The sequence below is a fragment of the Sphaeramia orbicularis genome, chromosome 1 (genome assembly GCF_902148855.1).
Source record: "Sphaeramia orbicularis chromosome 1, fSphaOr1.1, whole genome shotgun sequence".
Classification (NCBI taxonomy): Eukaryota; Metazoa; Chordata; class Actinopteri; order Kurtiformes; family Apogonidae; genus Sphaeramia; species Sphaeramia orbicularis.
Window position 1 is genome coordinate 46,586,090 of NC_043957.1, and position 14,135 is coordinate 46,600,224.

At 33.8% G+C, this 14,135-nt stretch overlaps 1 protein-coding gene across 6 annotated transcripts in view; it reads left to right on the top strand.

The window, feature by feature from the left end:
* The first annotated feature begins 153 nt into the window (after nt 1–153).
* npnta (nephronectin a) overlaps nt 154–14,135 on the top strand; it is a 153,078-nt gene continuing 139,096 nt past the window's right edge. For 2 of the 6 annotated variants that reach the window (XM_030145995.1, XM_030146002.1), the window contains exon 1: nt 154–517. In XM_030145995.1, the coding sequence (XP_030001855.1) occupies nt 447–517 (71 nt within the window). In that variant the 5' untranslated portion in view covers nt 154–446. The remainder of the gene's footprint in view (nt 518–14,135) is intronic. The other 4 variants (XM_030146009.1, XM_030146017.1, XM_030146026.1 and 1 more) reach the window with 3 other exon arrangements.

A 14,135-nucleotide genomic window follows, 5' to 3' on the forward strand; every position in this document is an offset into this window, starting at 1 on the left:
CGTAATGAAGACTGGTGCGTATTAAGACGAGAGATAAGGTCCGACTGCAGTGGGTGCTGTTGGGTGAAAAGCCCACTGGCTGAACTTGTGCGAAGACTAGAAAGAAGAGGAGGAGGAGGAGGAAGAGGAGGAGGAGAGACGCGGCTGTGCGCTTTCTTCCCGGTAGAGTGCGTACCGCTCCACACACACATTCACACACTCACGCACACGCACACAGATCGGGGTCACTCCACTTCCAGGCTGGAGGACTGGTTTGTTTTCCGCACCCTCTGACTATCGCACATGAACAGTCTGAAGGACGCCGGCAGAGCGCTCTTACCTGTGCACAATAAACGTCCAAGAAACTCCGCGTTTTCCTCCTCTGATCGGTTCTTCCACGGTCCACCCGGTGCTTTTGGAATACTGACAATAACAAGGAGCGGCGTGGGCGCGCAACTCTCCAAATCATGGAATTATGGATAAAGTTGATGCTTTTGTACAGCTGCTGTTTTGGAGCAAGTGCGGACTTTGATGGCAGGTGAGGCACATGGTCCAGACTGTCTGCGCAAAAACTGATGCATTTGTGAGATAAGGCTGATTTGTTGTTAGGAACCCGGTGCATGAACATGAAAGGTAACATGAAAGGTGGTGTTTGGTTGCACACTTTACATCCTCCAGCTTTGAGGATCAATTTTAATCCCATTAAAAAACATGTTGCTTCTGTGAAATATGTGCGCTCCAGTGCACTGAGACCTGATTATCCAACGTGCTCTGTCCGCTTTAATCTCTTTTTCCATTCTTTCATTCCAACTTTTATTCAGATAAAAGATGGAATTCTGCCCCCAAGACCAGACAGTTTGAGTCTAGTATTTATGTGTGATACCAAAGGGTTTTTGTCTTGTGCATTTATCCTGTAGTAAAGTGATGTGACAGCACATTGCCCACTGCCTCATGTTCAAACACGATCTGAAGAAGTATGTGAAGATAGAAGTGTGGAGACGTGCCAGACCCCAAAGAATGCACGTGTCCGAGATTTCAATCTGTATTTTTTTTTTTTTTTTTTTTTTTTTTTAATGTCATTAAATATGCCACAGGTTTAACCCTCCGGTATCCAGGCGCGCCTTTTAGGCACACTTTGCACTTCGTTAAAAAAAAAAAATAATAATAATAATATTTTTCACAGTTTAAATGAGGTTAGAATTCAAAAGTTATTCATTTTTGCATGATCTTTAAAATTCTGGCCACCCACTAAAATTTGCACATTGTAAACAAAAGACAATGACAAGACTAGCATCTGTCTCCCAAGTGTGCCTAAAACGCACTATTTCTTCCATTTGATATGTATGATTAGGGCAGACCTTGATTTACAAAAAATAAAATCAAATTAGTGCAGAAAAATAAATCAATGTATAATATTTAATAGTTTGATTTATAGGTGTGCATTTTACACACACTTGGTGACAGATGCTAGTATTTTTACAACATTTAACCTAGCGCCAAAAATAATAATGCAAATTAACCAATGTTGGAGTTAATCATTGACATATGCCAGGCTGCAAAAATCAAATAATATGACATCCACTTTTTATGTGGTGTATTGAAAAAAAATTATTCTTTGTGTTTTTTGCATCCCCAAAAAAAATGTTTGTTTACATTACAAACACGGCATTTAAAGGGTTAAAAACTGTGACAATTATTGCGTATTTGGTGTTTTTATTTACAGCTCAAGTTGATGAAATAGAAAAAAGTGTAAAAGAATTAAAAACAAACTGTATGAAAATTTTTTTGACATTATTCCACAAGTGTGCCAAAAAGGCACACTTGGTGCTCAGTAAGGGCCTAGCTGGTCAGGATACCGGAGGGTTAACACTGAACCTGAAAGAATTAGATTTATACACAAAGTGCCAGGTTATTTAGGGAAAGTTGTTGCATCAGTACTATCCATTCACAGAGAATTAATTTATTTTTCCTGACTATAGGACTATTTGTTTTGAAGAGGTAAGCTCTTATCATCTCTTTTTGTGTCACACTGTGATGGATTTGTGGAGCTCAGAATAAAGTTGGACAAAAGTCCATCCAAACACTGTGAGACTTACACAAACAGAACCCTCTGCCAAATTCCCTACATCCTCAACAGAGAAGCCAAGAATTGTATTTTATTTTTCCCTGAGTATCTCTGTCAGACAGGCTGAGCCCCAAAGCGGAATCCTCTCTCATGTTTCAAGTTTTCAAATGAATGAAAAACTTTGAAGATTATTGGATGTAATCATTATTGAAATTGCAACCCTGTATTTCACAAAGGCCTTTCAAACTGCCACCTGCTTGTTGATAGGTTTTGACATCTGGAGGAATATATCCCTTTTCTCTTCCATAGCTCTTCTATCCAGTTTTTCTTCTGTGTTCAAAGGTATTTCAAAAAGAACGATTTAGATATCAACGGTTACAACAAGGAATGAATATGTATCTGTGAGAGAAAATGAGATACTACAGAAAATTTAGTATTTGCATTTGTGTTATTTATGACGTATTTTTCTCTCTTACCACCGTAGCTAATGACTGTGCGACAGGATGTGGTTTGATGAGATGTATAGGGTTTTAACTTTTATTTCACGCATTGCCTTTGTGTAATGGTCATTTACTTGAACCTAGCAGCAGCGTATTGTACATTATTAACATCCCTGCTGATGGAATGGCTTGTCACCATGGTCATAATTTGCCAATTTTTATGGGTATAAACTTGCCTCAGCCTGAGTCTCCGCTTCAATATTAATTCATTGAGAGAGAATATCCCCTGAGACTGAGCACAAGCAAAAAAGCCATTTATTACCTAGTCTCTCTCACTTATTGCCTTTTAGAGAGCGTTGCTAACAGGCTTATCCATCTAGTCCTGAAGGGTCCTTCACGGGCATCACTGGCAAGATAATTTTTGTTCTCTCACAGCGGCACATAATATGCTTACCTGCAATTCTGTGCAACAAACATCGCACACATATTGCACAATTGTTGCCAGTTTGTATTTAGACCTACATTTTAGGACAGACAGTGGACAATATGACAGACAAACAGAGGTGTCAAGTAATGAAGTACAAATACTTGATTACTTTACTTAAGTAGAAGTTTTGGTTATCTATACTTTACTGGAGTAATTATTTTTCAGCCAACTTTTTACTTCTACTCCTTACATTTTCACACAATTATCGGTACTTTCTTCTCCTTTCATTTTAAAAATAGCCTCATTTCTCCTATTTCATTTCGGCTTGTCATCATTTAAATTAAAAAAAACTATCCAGATAAACTGCACCATCTGGATAGAGATTGTGGTTGGGTGAGAAGTATTATCACATAACATTCTGACACCCTATTGCACAAACATCAAACATGCGGCCTGGGGGTCAAATCCAGCCCCTGGGATGAATTTGCAAAATGTAAAAATTACACTGAAGATATTAACAATCAAATGTGTCACAATCATTTCAGGTCATTTCAGTATAAAGTGGATCAGAACCAGTAAAATACTATCATAATAACCTATAAATAATGAAAACTGTAAATTTGTCTCTTTGTTTTAGTGTAAAAAAAGTCAAATTACACAAAAATATTGACATTTACAGACTAGCCTTTAACAAAAAAATATGAATAATCTGAAATGTCTTAAAAGAAGTATGTGGAATTTTAATAATATTCTCCCTGTTATTTAATGTTTTGTGTATTTGTAGATCCACTGTGATCTCTAAGTTTTGATTTGCATGTATAAATGATAAACTAAGGCGTGACATTGTTAACACTGCATTTATTTTACTAAAGAATTTTCAGGTTGTTGATATTTGTACATGCTGTGTTCAAGTACAATTCATAGATGTAAACATTTTCATTACAGAATTTACTTTTTTCACTCAAAAGTTCTTATCCTATTACTTATATTATTTTACTGGTCCGGCCCACTTTAGATCATATTCGGCTGAATGTGGACATGATCCATCGCACCTGACTGTTTGCACCGTTCAATTAGTCATCATATCTTCAGCTCTATGAAACACATGTTAACGCTCAGCAGTGCACAGATATGGTTCTTCAATACATTTGCATTGGACTAAAATGCGTTCATTTTCAATGGGCATATATGCGGCTGAAACAGGTAGACTAGTGCAGGGGTATTCAAATGCGATCCTCGAGGGCCGGTATCCTGCATGTTTTAGATATTTCTCTCTTCCATCACACCCGGAAGCCATTATATCATGATCAGACTTCTGCAGAGTTTGATGATCAGCTGGTCATTAATTGAACCAGGTGTGATGGAAGAGGGAAATATCTAAAACATGCAGGATACCGGGCCTCGAGGACCAGATTTGAACACCCCTGGCCTAGTGCATCCCAGATTTTTCAACACTAACATTTGAATATAACATTTTAGTCATGATGGCCTTTAGAAAATGTTTTTGGGGAGGTGGCACCACCTAAGCTTTTGTCCTAATGGCATTTTTACCTCTGCCAGGAGGTGTTATGATCACTTCGCTTTGTGTGTTTGCTTGTTTGTTTGTTAGCAACTTTACGTGAAAACTATTACAACCATCTTTTCTAAATTGTAGTAGTAGTAGTACTAGTTTATTTCGAGCACATAGAATCATCAGATGACAAAGAATCATAGAACATGGTCAAAACAAATAAATAAATACAATTTTTTTCAGCTCGAAAAGGAGTGGGAAGAAGTATAACTTATTGACTCCCACCCCCTTTTTACAATCTAATAATCAAACTAGATCCGCCTCCTTTGCTTTGTTAACACACATTTTCCTCTGTATATTTTTTTACAATAACACAAAACATCCCTACAAATCATTCATATACACTTTTTTTTAGTCACCTCAAATTGTCAAATCCTCAAATTTTACCCACAGATAGGCCTAGACCCTGGGACAAACCCATTAAATTTTGGGCCAAGTAGGCCAAAGTTCAAGGTCACAGCAAGGTCACAAAATCTCAAATTTTCCTATCTCTCATCATTGAGTAATTTTCGAAAAGTCGTAAAAAATTCAAAACGACTCTGATTAGCCTCCAATTTGATCCACCCGTAGCTTATAACAAAATTGTCCACATCCACTGTGGAATGTGGACTCTGTGGACATTTCAATTTAACACTGAAAATCCCATTTACGACATATTTTTCATTATAACTCAACAAATATTGATTGGAATTTAATATAATTTGACATACACATGACTGGTACTAAGCTTCAACTTTTTCTGCTGTAGGGAACAACCTTGAAACTGTTTAATTTAAAAAGAAATAGTCGTTCCACACATGCACACCATTCGGGGTACTTGGCGGAGGTTTGCGTTCTCTGAACACTTGTTTTCACTTACATTTACTTTTAGATAAATACTTTATTGATCTTTTGCAGGAAATTATTTGGTTACAACAGCAGTAAAAAAAACACACTGACCCATCCCAACAGTCAACCCTACAGACTACCAACATTAGAGACACAAGGGAAGAAGTAATAATAAAAAAAAAAAAGATATATGAAATATATAATGTATACAGTAAAAGTAAGGTATAAAAGTCTAATGGCGGCGGACAGGATGGAGCTCCTGCTGTGTTCAGTCCTGGACCGAGGGGGGGTCAGTCTGAGGCTGAAGGGGCTCTACCTGAACACCTCAACATGGTGAAGTGGGTGAGATGCATTACTGAAAATAGAGTTCAACTTCCTGAGCATTCTCACCCCAGCCACCTGCTGAACTGTGTCCAGTTCAGTCCTGATGATGGAGCTCACTTTCTTTTATACTTCAGGTAGTTTTGAAACCTTTACACTTATACTGGAGTAAAAGCTTGAGTTGATACTTTAACTTCTACAGAAGCCTTTTTAAACAGTCTCCATACTTCCACCTGAGTAATGAATGTGAATAATTTTGACACTTCTGGAGACAAATGATAATATAACAGACAATATATTGGCATCCAGCACAGGTATTTAAGAAAAAAAGCAACACATAGAGCACATGCTTCCTCGGTGATGTCACTAAATTGTTAAATTCAACAAAGTCCAGCAAAGCAGCACATACCAAGCTTCCTCAGTAATAATCCAGAGCTGTGGACTCGTGCCAGATTATGTTGCTGTTGTAACATCAGACCCACATTAGTGCTTTCAGGGGTTGAAGCAGAGAGCAAAAAAACACAGTGAAAATTCGACTTATGGGCAGCTTAAGAGAGCTTTTAAAAACGCCTTTATTATTTTCTTAATGTTGCCAATGTCTTCTTTTACAAGCCATGAAACAAAACCATTGATTTAAATTGCAAGTATTTAACCCATAAAGACTCATTGCTACTGGCTTTTCCCAAATTAATTTTTCTCCTTATTGAACATTTCTTAAGTGATTTATCACCATTTTATTATAATATTATTCTCTGTATTTTGCATTATTTCAGCAAAAATCAGTTTTTTTTCAGTATTTAATTCACTGATCATGTAGATCAGGGGTGTCAAACTCATTTTAGTTCAGGGGCCACATTCAGCCCAATTCGATCTCAAGCGGGCCAAACTATGAAAATAATAGCATAAAAACCTATAAATAATGACAACTTCAAAATTTTCATTGCAAAAAAACCCTTAAATAACTTAAATTCTGAAAATTTTTACACTTTAAACTATCCAAAACCAAAAAGATGTAAATAATCTAAAAAACCTGAAATTTCTGAAGAAAAATAAGCACAATTTTATTAATATTCTGCCTCAACTTATGATTTATACATGTGCATTGCAGATCAGATCTACCAAGGCACAAAACCTTTGTTAAAATTGCACTTACTTTTCTTTAGACATTTCAGGTTGTTCATATTTGTTCTGTTTATTGAAATTTTATTGTTAAAGGATATCAGAATTTAATGTTCTTTGCAATAAATGAAAGAGAAAAAAAATGGTGTTGCTATTATTTATAGGAGTAATGTCTTTTTTTTTCACATTAAAGAAAAAAACTTGGAGTAATTATTCATAGGTTATTTTGCTATTATTTTTGAGTTGGATGCCCTTGACTTAATATCTTCAGGGTAATTTTTGCACTTTGCAAATTCATCCTGTTTGACATCTGTGATGTAGATGTTCATTAAAGCGCTGATTAAAGTCAGCGGTTATTATAAACAGAAACAGAGAAAACAAAAGAAGAAAAAAAAAGTGAATTTTTCAGCAAATTTATCATTAATTTAACATAAACCAAGTGTCTCCATCCACTGTCATTGATCCAACTCCATGGGTTTTACTGGTGAATCAATGTTGTAGAAGATGACAGTGTTTCCACGGTAACTACGGAGCCTCTGAACGTCCAAATGGGTCATAACTGATGACCGTGAAAAGATGACAAACTGTATTTTACATCAATTATTTACATGTACTGATAGGATTAGTGGATCAACAAATATTAAACAGTTTAGATCAGTAGATGGTTTTGGTCAATGATGGATGTTTGAGTCTTTATGGGTTAAATCCCTTAAAGACATAAACAACCGCCAGAAGCATCTACTGATCTAAAATATGTAATGACTCTAAAACCAATAGTCATGTGGATAGAATGAAAGAATTCAGGTAAAGTGTAGTTTCTCAGCTTTTCAGTGTCATCAGATATGACCCATTTGGATGTGTAAAGGCTCCATATAGTGAACATGGAAACACCACCCTCTGCAACATTGATTTACCAGTAAAATCCATATATTTTGACAAATGACAGTGGTTGTAGATACTTGTTTTTATGTTGAATGTTATTAAATGTTTTGCTTTTGCTTCAGTTTTCTCTGTTTTGATATAATAACCACTGAATTTACTCTAAGCTTTTATGAACATCTACATGATCTGTGAATTCAAAAGAGGAAAATTCCTGACTTTCACCAGAAAATACAAAATGTTGAGTATAATATAATAACAAAAAGTGATAAATCACTTAGGAAAGGTAAGACGAAAAAGAACAAATGAACTCAAGATGTTCTCCCTGTTACTTATTATGCCCCTCCCCCGGCCGAAGGGGAGGCAAGGGGTATTGCTTTTGGTTCGGTTTGTTTGTTTGTTAACACTCTAGCAGCAAAACTATTGGTTGAATTCATACCAAATTGGGTTTATAGATTGCCATTGACCCAGAATAGATGTCATTACAATTTGGCAAAAGTAGGTCAAATTAAAAAAAAAAATTTATGAATTTTTTTTTTTTTTCCCTCATTTATTTATAACGAGCAAAATTTCAAATGTCTATAACAGCGAAACTATTGGTTGAATTCCTACCAAATTGGGTTTATAGATTGCCAGTGACCCAGAATAGATGTCATTACAATTTGGCAAAAGTAGGTCAAATTAAAAAAAAATTTTATGAATTTTTTTTTTTCCCCTCATTTATTTATAACGAGCAAAATTTCAAATGTCTATAACAGCGAAACTATTGGTTGAATTCATACCAAATTGGGTTTATAGATTGCCAGTGACCCAGAATAGATGTCATTACAATTTGGCAAACGTAGGTCAAATTTAAAAAAAAATTTATGAATTTTATTTTTTTTTTTCCTCATTTATTTATCACGAGCAAAATTTCAAATGTCTATAACAGCGAAACTATTGGTTGAATTCATACCAAATTGGGTTTATAGATTGCCAGTGACCCAGAATAGATGTCATTACAATTTGGCAAAAGTAGGTCAAATTAAAAAAAAATTTTATGAATTTTTTTTTTTTCCCCTCATTTATTTATAACGAGCAAAATTTCAAATGTCTATAACAGCGAAACTATTGGTTGAATTCATACCAAATTGGGTTTATAGATTGCCAGTGACCCAGAATAGATGTCATTACAATTTGGCAAACGTAGGTCAAATTTAAAAAAAAATTTATGAATTTTATTTTTTTTTTTCCTCATTTATTTATCACGAGCAAAATTTCAAATGTCTATAACAGCGAAACTATTGGTTGAATTCATACCAAATTGGGTTTATAGATTGCCAGTGACCCAGAATAGATGTCATTACAATTTGGCAAAAGTAGGTCAAATTAAAAAAAAATTTTATGAATTTTTTTTTTTCCCCTCATTTATTTATAACGAGCAAAATTTCAAATGTCTATAACAGCGAAACTATTGGTTGAATTCATACCAAATTGGGTTTATAGATTGCCAGTGACCCAGAATAGATGTCATTACAATTTGGCAAACGTAGGTCAAATTTAAAAAAAAATTTATGAATTTTTTTTTTTTTTTTTCCTCATTTATTTATCACGAGCAAAATTTCAAATGTCTATAACAGCGAAACTATTGGTTGAATTCATACCAAATTGGGTTTATAGATTGCCAGTGACCCAGAATAGATGTCATTACAATTTGGCAAAAGTAGGTCAAATTAAAAAAAAATTTTATGAATTTTTTTATTTATTTATTTTTCCTCATTTATTTATAATGAGCAAAATTTCAAATGTTTATAACAGCGAAACTATTGGTTGAATTCATACCAAATTGGGTTTATAGATTGCCAGTGACCCAGAATAGATGTCATTACAATTTGGCAAAAGTAGGTCAAATGAAATTTTTTTTAATGAATTTTTAAAATCTTTTTTTTCCCCTCATTTATTTATAATGAGCAAAATTTCAAATGTCTATAACAGCAAAACTATTGGTTGAATTCATACCAAATTGGGTTTATAGATTGCCAGTGACCCAGAATAGATGTCATTACAATTTGGCAAAAGTAGGTCAAATTTAAAAAAATTTTATGAATTTTTTTATTTATTTATTTTTCCTCATTTATTTATAATGAGCAAAATTTCAAATGTCTATAACAGCGAAACTATTGGTTGAATTCATACCAAATTGGGTTTATAGATTGCCAGTGACCCAGAATAGATGTCATTACAATTTGGCAAAAGTAGGTCAAATTAAAAAAAAAATGTATGAATTTTTTTTTTTTTTTGTCCTCATTTATTTATAACGAGCAAAATTTCAAATGTCTATAACAGCGAAACTATTGGTTGAATTCATACCAAATTGGGTTTATAGATTGCCAGTGACCCAGAATAGATGTCATTACAATTTGGCAAAAGTAGGTCAAATGAAATTTTTTTTTAATGAATTTTTAAAATCTTTTTTTTCCCCTCATTTATTTATAATGAGCAAAATTTCAAATGTCTATAACAGTGAAACTATTGGTTGAATTCATACCAAATTAGGTTTATAGATTGCCAGTGACCCAGAATAGATGTCATTACAATTTGGCAAAAGTAGGTCAAATTTAAAAAAAAAATTTTATGAATTTTTAAAATCTTTTTTTTTTCCTCATTTATTTATAATGAGCAAAATTTCAAATGTCTATAGCAGTGAAACTATTGATTGAATTCATACCAAATTGGGTTTATAGATTGCCAGTGACCCAGAATAGATGTCATTACAATTTGGCAAAAGTAGGTCAAATGAATTTTTTTTTTTTTTTAATGAATTTTTAAAATCTTTTTTTTCCCCTCATTTATTTATAATGAGCAAAATTTCAAATGTCTATAACAGTAAAACTATTGGTTGAATTCATACCAAATTAGGTTTATAGATTGCCAGTGACCCAGAATAGATGTCATTACAATTTGGCAAAAGTAGGTCAAATGAAATTTTTTTTTAATGAATTTTTAAAATCTTTTTTTTCCCCTCATTTATTTATAATGAGCAAAATTTCAAATGTCTATAACAGCAAAACTATTGGTTGAATTCATACCAAATTGGGTTTATAGATTGCCAGTGACCCAGAATAGATGTCATTACAATTTGGCAAAAGTAGGTCAAATGAATTTTTTTTTTTTTTTATGAATTTTTAAAATCTTTTTTTTTTCCCCTCATTTATTTATAATGAGCAAAATTTCAAATGTCTATAACAGTGAAACTATTGGTTGAATTCATACCAAATTAGGTTTATAGATTGCCAGTGACCCAGAATAGATGTCATTACAATTTGGCAAAAGTAGGTCAAATTTAAAAAAAATTTTTTATGAATTTTTAAAATCTTTTTTTTTTCCTCATTTATTTATAATGAGCAAAATTTCAAATGTCTATAGCAGTGAAACTATTGATTGAATTCATACCAAATTGGGTTTATAGATTGCCAGTGACCCAGAATAGATGTCATTACAATTTGGCAAAAGTAGGTCAAATGAATTTTTTTTTTTTTTTAATGAATTTTTAAAATCTTTTTTTTCACCTCATTTATTTATAATGAGCAAAATTTCAAATGTCTATAACAGTAAAACTATTGGTTGAATTCATACCAAATTAGGTTTATAGATTGCCAGTGACCCAGAATAGATGTCATTACAATTTGGCAAAAGTAGGTCAAATTTAAAAAATTTTTTTTATGAATTTTTAAAATCTTTTTTTTTCCTCATTTATTTATAATGAGCAAAATATCAAATGTCTATAACAGTGAAACTATTGGTTGAATTCATACCAAATTAGGTTTATAGATTGCCAGTGACCCAGAATAGATGTCATTACAATTTGGCAAAAGTAGGTCAAATTTTAAATTTTTGTTTTATGAATTTTTAAAATCTTTTTTTTTCCTCATTTATTTATAATGAGCAAAATTTTAAATGTCTATAGCAGTGAAACTATTGATTGAATTCATACCAAATTGGGTTTATAGATTGCCAGTGACCCAGAATAGATGTGGTTACATTTTGGGGAAAGTAGGTCAAAGTTAAAATTTTTTAAATCTTTTTTTTTTTTTTTTTTTGGTCCCATTTACTTATAATGGGCGAAATTTCACATATCTATAAAAACATTAATTTTGTTTCAATTTACTTCAAACTTACTGCATATATAATGGCAATTGATATGCTGACATCTCCACACACATAGACATTAGAGCCCAAATGATTAATTGGCCCTCTGATTAATTGGGCCGATTATAGCGTGTCACCGATTAATCAACATGGTCAATATATAACCGATGTTTTAACTTTTTTGCCCCGTGGAGATTTTGTCGCTCGCTGCTCTTGTGTGTCTGTGCTGCCCAGAGAGTTAGAGAAATAGTAAAGCGTGTCAGTTTCACTTTCACTTCTGCTCCGACAATCATGAGACTTTTTTTAACCCCCAATTTCGGTATCGACATTGGCCCCAAAAATCCCATATTGGCTCTAACAGACATGATGACATCAGCTGGATTGATGCCAAAATTAGCTACAGCACGGGTGAGGGGCGGGGTTTGTTGTGCCTGGCACCACTTGTTAGTATTTCAGTCAAAACGAACAGGATAATATATGAGCTAACACAGTGGTTCCTAACCTTTTTTGGCTCGTGACCCCGTTTTAACATCACAAATTTCTGGTGACCCCAGACATTCAAAACAGAGGCATTTATTTGTTAAAATTAATTTGTTTGTGAACATGTAATAATTTTCTATACTATGCTGCAAATAAACATTAATTTTAGATGACATTTAGGCTATATAATGTATGTAATGCACCTTTTTGGTGTATGCTTCTCAGTTTTTCTTGGAGATGTCTTAACAGGGCCAGGCGGGCGAAGAAATCTTTCCATTCTCTTTTCGGTTTGGTTTTCTGACTGTGACTGCGTCCAGGCAGGTTGAAGTGTAGTAACACACGTGGTCACATGATCAGGTCAATCAAGATATGCCCTCTCAGATATTACATCCTGCATTTTATTTGAACTTGATTTTTATTAGGAAAAGTGTGTGGTGTTTTCATTGTAATGAAATATATATTGAGTCATTAAAAATATTTTTAATTTTTTTTTTTTTTTTTTTACATTTTGATATATTACTAGAAATTTCAGGTGACCCCATTTGAATTCCAAGTGACCCCATGTAAGGTCGCGAGCCCAAGGTTGAGAAACAGTGAGCTAACATCGGACATATATTACCGTCCATTTAGAAACACCTTGAGTTGTGTGAGAGACAGTAGTCGCTTTTCCATTGACCCTAAATTGCGCAAATATAACTTGCGCATAAAAATTTGCCTAATGGAAAAATGACAATTTTGCCAAAACTCTCATTTTTCGATTAAAAATTTTTGCACTGGCAAGATGTGGTTTTTGGGTGTAGCGCAAATGGTATATCACACAAAACTGCAATGGAAAGACCTTTTTCGCAACAAGTCAGGTGAATTAAAAAGCCGGATGTTGACTTTTGTTACAACAAGCGAAGAAGAAGAAGAAACATGTCGCAATATGTGTGGACACATCAGGAAAGCCGATCATTTTTTAATTTAGTACGAGATAGAGGGGTAACATAATAATAATGAATATATTTGTAAATCAACACCATATTTACGTTCGTCGCCATGTTTATGGAATGACTTCTCGTGTCATCTCGCGATAATAAATAAACAAATCATCGCATTTGTGATTTAATGTAAAAACTGACATTACACACTTGTGTGTTTTCGTCATTTAGTAAATATCGGTAAAGTTTTACGCAGATGTCCAATGGAAAAGCGACCAGTATCTCTAAATACTTCCAAAACGCTGCCATGTCGTTTTGTTCTTTACACAATTAAAAGCAAGAGTACTTTTGTTGCCATCTGACACTTTGCTTTGTGACAAAACACTGAAAATCAGTCTCAGAGCTGTAGCATAAATTCTTCCCTTGTGTCAAATAGGTGTTAGTTCTATGGTACCTTTTTTTTAGGACAACCATTTGCGTTTTATTGGTCTTGTCAGTTGGCTTTCTTTGATGAATGCACTCTCTATTGAGTCGTTTTGGACCAAAGCTTGTACAATTTGCAGGAGAAAGCTTTTTTCCCTACAGATATATGGATGAGGTGGACATGTTTCACTTTGGTTTCCTTGACGTTCATTACCATTAATGTACCCTCTGACAAGTGCTGCAGAATTGAGCCAGTTTGTCAAATCCATGTCAGCGCTGACATTTTTAGTAAAGCTATTGCAGTGCTATTGTGTTGCATCACATTACATCATATAAGCTTTTTTTTTTTTCTTTTTTTTTTTATCCTTTCAGTACATCACCAGCGTATGTTTTTATTTTACAGTATTAAAATCATTCAGACTTAATACATAATAAGCCGTTAAATCTCTCAAGCTTTATTTTTACCCCAGATATTTGTCAATATCCCACATCGCGCTACGTGTTAATGTGATAGTCTTGGCAGGCGGCGTGCAGATCTGGCAGTGTGTGCAGTCGA